The sequence below is a fragment of the Choristoneura fumiferana genome, chromosome 11 (assembly GCF_025370935.1).
Source record: "Choristoneura fumiferana chromosome 11, NRCan_CFum_1, whole genome shotgun sequence".
NCBI classification, from domain to species: domain Eukaryota; kingdom Metazoa; phylum Arthropoda; class Insecta; order Lepidoptera; family Tortricidae; genus Choristoneura; species Choristoneura fumiferana.
The window spans coordinates 3,714,177-3,724,592 of record NC_133482.1 but is presented as its reverse complement, the minus strand read 5'-3'; the positions used below and the strand labels follow the sequence as shown (position 1 = coordinate 3,724,592).

At 37.1% G+C, this 10,416-nt stretch overlaps 1 protein-coding gene across 1 annotated transcript in view; it reads right to left on the bottom strand.

Moving 5' to 3' along the window:
• pxb (putative Hedgehog signaling attenuator pxb) overlaps nucleotides 1-10,416 on the bottom strand; it is a 214,062-nt gene that overhangs the window by 27,766 nt on the left and 175,880 nt on the right. The window contains exon 4 of the mRNA XM_074094091.1: nucleotides 6,414-6,526. Within this exon, the coding sequence (XP_073950192.1) occupies nucleotides 6,414-6,526 (113 nt within the window). The remainder of the gene's footprint in view (nucleotides 1-6,413; nucleotides 6,527-10,416) is intronic.

Sequence of the window (10,416 nt, the reverse complement as noted above, 5' to 3'; positions counted from 1 at the left end):
CTTTAACTTAAATACTTACTTACATAAATAAAATAAAAAAAAAAATCCCGAACATGCTTGTATTCGGGGCGTGGGATGCTGTAAAAGTTTTAAGTACACATTAATCTATATATAAGTGTCTATGTTTATTCATCATCAAGCTTTGCTTATTTTAGTGGCAAGTCAATAGATGTGAGTTTTTGCTAGTTTCTTTTCTTAAATTTAATACTAATGGGTCATAGACGAAGTAAGATGATTTCCTGCAGACAGAAAATTTTACATGTTAACAAAAACATCAACTCAAATTATTTATAATCTGTAACCGTATTGTCTAACGCTGAGACGCTCGTAATCGCATTCACCAACTATTTCTACCCTCATTCTATACCATGTAACAGAAAAAGTTGTATTTCTGTAAACTAAAACGTAGCTTGATTCATAATTTCAACAGCACAAATGTTCTCGAACGATATTTTCTTTTACATTCTTTTGAAAATGTAACAAGCATTTTGAAAGTGAGTTACATGAAGTATGTTATGGTTCAAAATAAACATGCTTAAAAATTCAGCGTACGTTTGCAATTTTTACGACTGTACTTTACAACTGCTAAAAGCGGGGCGAAATTGTATCCAAATTTTAACCAGGACTCTTTTGAACATATTTCGGAGGGAACTACCTACAGAATGGGGTCATTGAAATGTTGGACACCTTTAAAAACACACGCTTATTCTAAATTTCACTACAGTGTGCTTACAAGTAAAGTCTTTCCCTGTATCTTGCGTGTCTCAAATCTACATTTTTTTTAAATTCATGTGAAAGTGAAAAGACTTATATATTCTTAAGTGACTAAATAAGAAACAAAACAAGCTGAGATATGTGGTGCATAGGAGAAATTCGTGTCTGTACTCCTGTCCAGTGGTGGTGTAGGGGTATGGCACGCGGCACGGAATGCTGAGGACCTGGGTTCGATTCCCAGCGCTGGTCTCTTTTTCTGGTTATTCTGTGTATCTATATTTTGTATTATAATATATATTATATATTCCACACAGACGTAGCTTTGTAAAGCTGAGTTTAGACTTGCAAGTGCAAGTAAAATCGTGCAAGTTTCATTACATTGCGGCGCGCGAGCGACCACTACAAACTCTTTGGCTTTACGGCCTCGCAATGTAATGCATGTTGAGCCGTGGTGGCCTAGTGGTTTGACCTATCGCCTCTCAAACAGAGGATCGTGGGTTCAAACCCCGGCTCGCACCTCTGAGTTTTTCGAAATTCATGTGGGGAATTACATTTGAAATTTACCACGAGCTATGCGGTGAAGGAAAACATCGTGAGGAAACCTGCAGAACCTGCGAAGCAATTCAATGGTGCGTGTGAAGTTCCCAATCCGCACTGGGCCCGCGTGGGAACTATGGCCCAAGCCCTCTTGTTCTGAGAGGAGGCCTGTGCCCAGCAGTGGGACGTATATAGGCTGGGATGATGATGATGATGATGAATGTAATGCAACTTGCACGATTTTTCTTGCATAATCTAAACTCGGCCTAATGCTTAGTTTAGACCTGCGTTCAATATCGTGCAAGTCGGTGCAAGTCGGTTTGGCAAGTTGTTTTACATTGTGAGGTCGTGAAGGTAGCGAGTTTGAAGTAGACAATCGAATGCAGCAACGTAATGCTACACGCACGATTTTTTCTTGCACGTCTAAACTGGAAGTGTGTTCGTTAAGTTGCGAGGGAACTTTGGTTCATCTTTTCTAATTTTTAACCCCCGACGCAAAAAGAGGGGTGTTATAAGTTTGACCGCTATGTATCTGTCTGTGGCACCGTAGCTCTTAAATGGGTGGACCGATTTGAACGCGGTTTGTTTTTAATTAAAAGCAAGTTTTCTAGCGATGGTTCTTAGACATGTTTTATCAAAATCGGTTCAGTCGGGGGTTTTCCAACTTTCTGTTGGTTAGGTTAAGTAGGTATATTATTCGTAAAAACAAGTAAGCTTTAAACAACAAAGCAGTAACTAAACGAACCGGTAATTAAATCGCCTTTGTTTAATCAATTTCTTAGTTCAAAATTGAGCAAACTCCCTCAACGCCAGCGCAGTGCCAGCAATTTTGAAGTGGTCCAAACCGCCGAAGCCTTTCCCTTCCTTACCTGCCTGTGAAAGTGCAGACTCTCGGCTAAAACAAAGCGGGTCTGGTAAATACCCTATTGTGTTGCACCCCTGGTCCAACTCGAGGGTACCTCAACGAGTTTATGCGGGTTTCTTTTTTCTGAGTTCCCCTTTTTGAGGGTCGTTTACACTTCCGGAAGCTCGAGCTAAAAGCTGAATGGGATTTGCAAAATAGTCATAAAAGTTGTGATGCCGGTGTCGACGGGTTTTGTTTCACGTTGTGCTACTGTTTTTTTTTTCTTTGAAACGATTATAGTACATTGTGTCTTCATCATCATAAACGTCTGTTGTCTGTTAGTCTAACTGGTTGCTCTGATGATGAACCCTGATTGAGTTCGAAACTCGCAGCATAGTGTGGTGGTAGTCGGGTTTGTGTGATGTGTGTGTGTGTTCTTACAGTGTGGAGTTGCATAGACGTAGCTACGGTAAGGTCGCGGGTGAGCAAAGTGTTAACAGCTGATTGATATGGACAGCACAGTAACGCTCGATTTAATAAATTAACCAATTAACACTTCAAACGCTGCATAAATCACAATGATACTCAAAAAGTAACGTTCTTAAATTACAAACCAAGGAAGTCCGTTTCAGCTCAAACCAGATGGCAATTTGTTTTGCCACTCCCATTTGGTATTCGCATCGTCAAGAGCATTGTTCAGGCGTTTTGTGGCCCAAAGACCAAGAGTCGTTTGAGACCGTTTGAGGCACAAAGATACCGAGTTCAAAGCTGTCCTTGTGACCGTGGTGTGAGTGAATGCCCTGAAATTGCGTAATTGTTTGAGGCTTTATAGTAACATCATCATCGTCCCAGCCTATATACGTCCCGCTGCCAGCTAGTTAACACGCGGGCCCAGTGCGGATTAGTAGTTAGTAAAGTTTTCTTTATTTATGAAATTAATGCAGTCTTCATGAAAACAATTAAGCGAAGGGACACATTAATTACCAACAATGCCTCACTCAACGCAACAAAGAAGTTGAATATTCATAATTTACAGTAGCTCTGGATACGCGAAGTGTGACTAGAACATGCGCCAGAGTGCCCGCCCTCCACGTTGATTGGCCGGCCATTTTTGAATTGGCCAATCAGAGACGCGCGGCGTACTGAGTATAATTTTGGCATAATTAGTCACGCGTGGAGTAATGAGGAGCTTGCTTGGAATTGTTTCACAATAAATGTACTTTTAGTGTTTAAGTATAATTGTCGTATTAGTATTGCAATCAAAAAGAATTCTGATCTTTCGAAAAATTTCAATTTTTTGGTACTTAATCATATTTTATGAACATAACATAAAACAAATACAAACATTGGTTAAAAACCGTTTAATTTAAAATATTGGAATAACAATTTGGTAATGTATATTTGTTCTGGGAATTACGGCCCAAGCCCTCACATTCTGAGAGGAGGCATGTGCCCAGCATTAGGATATATATACGCTGGGATGATGATGATATTTTTGATTTGATTATATTAGCTATTGCTCAAATCGTTTTCTTTCCCGGAATGAAACGTTGAGCGGAAGATTAAACAAAATAATCGAATACTTAGTAATCGATGGCGAATCAAAAATTTACGACGTGACAATCTAACCAAAGTTCAATCGAAACCACGCATGTGCTGTCTACATGGAAACTCAAAGTACAAATTCAACTCTTCTCATAATCTATCCAAACAAACACTAAAATCAAAGATCTTCCAACCCTTCCAAAATATCTCAAGGAAACAGAAATAGTTCCACAAATAGCAGAGTTAAGTATTGACAGACGGATGATTTATGAACAATAAACACGTCCCGTATGCGACCGTATTGTTCTAAAATAGCTGTAAAATAGCTCCAAAATAGCTGTATAACAGCTTCCTGCGTAATGAGGACGCTAAACGATCTCTGGTGATTTTATGGCCTGAGGTGGGCCAGTGTTGACGTTTTAAGTTAGAAATAAATCTACGAACTGGCTCTTAAATTATTATCTATTATTAAAATTATAATTTTCGGTGAAGTTTATAAGGATTATTCACTGAAAAAACTATAGATAAGTAATACGTTCCTTATAGCATTCATTAAAAGAGATGTTTAATTAAGAAAAAATGCAATTCATGATAATTTTTAAGGCAGTCGTAAAAAAGCCAATCTTCTGATTTCCTACTTAAATCTTTCTTGCCTTTTAAAAATTAATAGCATTAAAAATTTCGCCGTCTGTATTGATAAAGATCAAAATACATTTCACTTGAAATGAAAATGAGCTCCAGAAGTCAGCAAAAAAAACAAAATTAGAATGGTTCAATCCCGCAGAATATCTTTTAATGATTGACCGTTTATTAGGCTAAATACAAGATGCGTATTAAATTATGTCTAATATAATAATTTGCCGATGTTTCACTAGCGCTACCAGCGTCAAGATCACGGGATTCACGGGTAGACTAAATAATATTGAAAGATAATAGCGTTGTGTAAGTACACCAGTAAAAAATAATCCTATCCTACTAATATTATAAATGTGAAAGTTTGTGAAGATGTTTGGAGGTTTGGATGTTTATATGTTTGTTCCTGAATCACGCAATAACGATTAAGGTACATAAAACTGGCATACAGATAAACAAAGATCCGAATTGAGACATGGGATACTTGATATCCCGATAATATGCTCCTATGGGATAGTATTTTAAGTTTAAACAAGAATAGAGGGCGCTGTCCAATAACAATGACGTACCGTACCTAAGCTCTCAAGATGACGTGTTAACTTTGTTTGCAATCAATAGATGGCGTTGTGCAAGCGAATGTTTGTTCTTTCAAATTGTTACAGTAACCTTTCAGGCCAGGTTACAGTAAGTTAGTTAGTTAGTAGGCCTGTCTAGAGTTCTAGACATTTGTTTATTGCGTTGCCTTGGTAACAAGAATCGTGTAAGTAAACTGTTGTCGTTGTATGTTTTAGCACGGGTATAGGTAACACATAGATAGGAATGGTATACAACAGTTCAGTTAAGACGGCATTAAGCTAATTCGAATGCGCGCGAAGCCGCGGGTTAAGGCTAGTGACTAATAAAATGTAATCCACGCTTATTGATTATGTGATTGGTCGATCATGGCATCTACTCTCCACCTCCACCTTATAAAAGCACACTGTACAACTGTTATACAGCTACTAGCTAATTATCACGCGTCAAAGCTATCCAGTTTCTATATTGGACGTCAAACTGTCCGTAATGCGACGACACGAATATTGTGACACGTCTAATTACACTACCGTTTTGGTCTAAAATAAGAGACGAAGCGTCAGGATTACAAATAAAATTGATTTGTATATAAATAATAGGGTTTGTAACATTTTTAACAAACAATAGTCAGTGTCGTCGTCGCAATTTTTTTTTCCATTCAATCCAACTTCCTGATGGTCATTTTTAGAACTCTTTCTGAGCACTTCCACCGTCAATCGAAACAAAATGTCAAGGGTATCTTCCTGACAGGATTTATACTTCTGATGTCCGAAAATAATCGAAGAGTTTTTAAAATCAGTTAATAATATGAACAAAACCATTTATATCGCACAGTATGGCCCATACAATAGACCTTGAATACTTATTATGTATACGAGTATATAATATAATAAAAAAGCAAAATATTAAAATCTATTTAGGTACCTAGCAAAACGGCGTGACCCCGTTGCATAACCTTTAATTAATTAATTTAATGAGCATAATATTTAAACACTTTTAAGTAGAATTACCTAATCAGTGCGAAGATAATATCATAAAGCGCAATAAGAGTGACGATGTAGACAATTAAACACAACACAAGAGATGACTGGAAAAAACTTCAAGAATTGACATAGAAGTGTCTCCTTTCTACCGCTCGCTACCTCTTTCCCCAAAAGCCAGGTGTCACATTTCAACTCTGGATTAAATCTCGAATAGATGACAGGCACTCTAATCAACTTTCTCGAGCCATTGCCTCCCCACACGTGACGACGGTTTAACGCCGATTAAACTGTCACCGGCATTGTCGACATTCCTTTAACTATAGTTAGCTATAGTTAGCTTGTTACTTGTCCTTAATTTCGAATAAAATTGTGAACACTGACGTAATTAAAAAGTTATCTTGAAAACGTAGTGCTTAATAGATTCACACTAACAATAAATTTTAGGAAATGAGTGATATTTTTTCATGCTAGTGCAGATAAAATAGTTCAGAATAATCATTAAGTCACTGATGGTTAATTATCGAGTAAAAATGAAGATGTTAAAATTGATGATCCTGATAATGATTATGATAAAGGTAACTTACTTCCAAACGAGAATAGCACCAACGAAGATGCCAAGGACCAGGACGATGGAGCAGAGGGCGATAACAGCAGACGTTTGTAGCGACGGCCCGCTGTGGTTGTATGCGTCTATCTTCTGAAAATAAAAATGCAATTTAAAATCAATTCAGAAATACCACAAACGATCTTCGAAGAATGAATTTTTAAGTTTACAAGTCTTGATTAGAGATGTAGAAACATGAATAGCAAATTTATATTTTACAGATGTGCACTTTAAATGAATAAAACTTTAAAGGAACGCCTCTGTACTACTAAATAGCTTTCAAACCGCTTGGTATTTTTTTTTATTCCTAGTTGAATTATTTGTTTTAAATAATTCATTTTCCTTTTCTACTTATCATAGGTACATTTAACATCTAAAGGAAAGCAAGTTATTTAATTAAGAATTGATAAAATTGGCTCATCGATAACAAAGAAAGCAGAACAACCAGAAGTACTCAATTACGTAAACGAAAACATCGGCGTATGCTTGGATATTGTCCAATGTTTTGATAAATAATGGAATTGCTAATTTATCTTGAGCTAAAAAGCGTAGTTTCATGCCAAATCGATTTGCTGTTCAGAAGATTTTTATTCTCCGCTTCATTAGACTGATTGTAGCATAAACAATCTCAAAGAGCTGTTTTGACTGGAGCCAACGACTTCTTATTTATTTCATTGCTATGTCTTCATCATCTTCAATTACGACGACAACCAGTTGTAATATTTAAATAAGTCTAAGGAATTTTATTTCATAAACTTTATCGGATCTTGAGATATTGTTTTCAAATATAGAAATAACTAATTTCATAAGTAAATAACGGTCTAAATTATTATTTTTTCCGAGGCATTAAACAACAAAGCCCTACTGAATTATCTGAGGGCGTTCTTTATTCGGGCAAAAGTTAATAACTCTATTCCAATTTTATTGCTCGTGTCTATTTCCTTTATTCTATAAACTTACACATACACCACACCATATTGCGATAATTGTAGGGTGAATTTGGGGAGGGTGCAAGGTGTTTCGGGACTGGTGTTTATATATTAATATTCTAGTGCCGAGAACGTCACGCAAACTTATATAAAAAAGGTAATTCAACACAATAGAGTTTTTTGTTCAACGCTCCCCTTACTACCCCTAAGTGGTTCATTTTTATATTTTTTCTCAGTCCCTAGAGAAAGCACGTATTGTATTTTTGTTTACTCAGTTCGGGTACGATTCGATATTAGAATTCTGTTCATAGGTTCTTGTTCGAAAATACGGAATGTTGGTCACACTTTCGAGGGTAACGTGAGTTTCTGTAGTCTTTCTTTTACGATTTTGCGAATTGAAAACAGTTGACTTGTCAGTAAATATAATGATGTTTTGTAACTGGGAAAGATGTTTTTTTTTTATTAGACTGGATGGCAAAAGAGAAAGTGGGTCTCCTGATGGTAAGAGATCACCACCACCCATAAACATCTGCAACACCAGGGGTATTGCAGATGCGTCGCCAACCTAGAGGCCTAAGATGGGATATCTCAAGTACCAGCAATTTCACCGGCTCTCTTACTCTCCACACCGAAACACAACAGTGCAAGGACTGCTGCTTCACGGCAGGATTAGCGAGCAAGATGGTAGTAGCAATCCGGGCGGACCTTGCACAAAGTCCTACCACCTGCAAGATGAAATGTATTTTTAAAATACATATCTACTCATAGCTATAAATGACGTAAAATACCGGGGCGAGGTACAACGAAACTATTTGTAAGAGAATAATTTTTTTGGATCATCATCGTCCCAGCCTATATACGTCCCACTGCAAGGCACAGGCCTCCCCTCAGAATGAGAGGGCTTGGGCAGTAGTTCCCACGCGGGCCCAGTGCGGATTGGGAACTTCACACATACCATTGAATTGCTTCGCAGGTTTGTGCAGGTTTCCTCACGATGTTTTCCTTTATTTAACAATTTTGATAATTTAATAGTAAATGTTCCAACAAACACGTTCAGAGGTATATTTAGGGCTTGTGAGTAACTTTTGATTTATGTACAAACGTTATCACATATTTCTCATCAGTATTTTAATTAACAATGTAAACGCAATACGTAATTAGTGTGACCAGTGAGAGAACTGAACTTATTATTTCTATTAATTGGATAGATTTTATCGAATTCGGGCGTAATTTTAGAGCCAACACTGGAAATGATGAAATGCTTGCATGACTTGATTAGTTGTGGAGTAATTTTACAAAATAACTTAATTCTCTTTAAGATACAACGGAATTAGGGCCAAATAGAACTGGTCATAGAGTCGATGTTAAAGTGGATTATATAGATGAAGATAAGCGGTTTTGTTAGTTAGTCATCAGTTTGGTCTGACTATAATGCATGGGGTTGAATAATAAAGTGACTTCGTTTAATTCACGTTATACTATTAAGTTTACAAACTGTTACTTTGATAATGGACTTAGGATGAGTAACGTTGGTATAAGATTCAAGATGTGGGTACATAATCCTAAGAGGGTTGGCTTACCGTTAACCTCTTCAAGTAAAGACACATTTTGGTATAAACATCTTTTATGTTTCAAAAAGAAAGGGTGACGTTAAAAATCTTTTTTTTATATACTTTATTACATAAATAAACGCTGGCCTTAATAACTCTTCGTTGATATTAAAAAAAAAACTTGTTTTCTTTTAGTTCAATTTACTTTAGATTTTTATCAAAACTACATACCTATCTGTACAAAATTTCTATTCGGTGCCAAACCTCCTTTGTCCTGACCTTTTTTAACAAACATAGTGCTTAAGACCTAGACGTGGTTGACCTGCTTTGTTATTTTGGATATTATTTCAAAATTCTTAGAACTCTTTATGCAATGAACAATTTGTACTTTATAAGGTACATTCGGCCGTTATTCTTAGTGTAATTACACCTTTATAAAGTACGCGAGGACTCAGGAGGTTAAACGTTGAAGAATTCCCTCATACAGAGACAATCCTGAGGCCGTATCGTCTAACGTTTCTGACGCACGCAATCGCAATGACAGTTTTTGTATGCGAAGTTTGACATTTGATTGCGATCGCGAGCGTCAAAACGTTAGGCAATACGGCCACTGGCCTGACTACCTACTGTCATTAAACTTACACAAGTTTGCCAAATTTCAGCTAAATTGGATTCTATAAGTGTTCGAAAAATGATTACCAAATGTTTGAACCACATCTTACATACGAACGTTGCAATCAAGCTTGTAAAACTGATCACTGCGGATTGGGAACTTCACACACACCACTGAATTGCTTCGCAGGCTGTGCAGGTTTCCTCACGATGTTTTCCTTCACCTTAAAGCTCGTGGTAAATTTCAAATGTAATTTCGCACATGAATTTCGTAAAACTCAGAGGTGTGAGCCAGGGTTTGAACCCACGATCCTCTGCTTGAGAGGCCATAGGTCAGACCACTCGGCCACCACGGCTATACTCAGCCACCACGGCCATTTTGTTTTAACATTGATCAAAAATTAAAAGCCAAAAAAAGAACAGCAGCGGAATTATACAGCTAAAACCAGGTTTTGCAGAGTTCTAAATAAAGTAGTTGAAATGGATCTACGCAAAGTAACGCGTGAACAATCAATTATTGGGGGAGTGATCAATGAAAATATCAGAATATTCAGATACTCAATGTATATCTTTATGAAGAGTAAAAAAGTCAGTCAAAGATAACAATTGTCAAGATTCACAATGCCCTGGCAAAGTTCATCGACATTGCTTTTATAAATAATCACGATAAACATCTAAGCGCATGTCCCGATGCGCATTAAGCTAAGCCTGAATAAGGGACACCAATTTGTCAAACCGTGGCACTATCAGAACAGAAATCCGTCATCGGTCTCCAGACGATCTATCGCATATCTCACGATCTCCAAAACAACAATATTGGGAAAAAAATATTCAAAAACTACATTCAAAACGGCCCCCGACTTCGTTTATCGAGCTGTCTATCTCCGGCCAG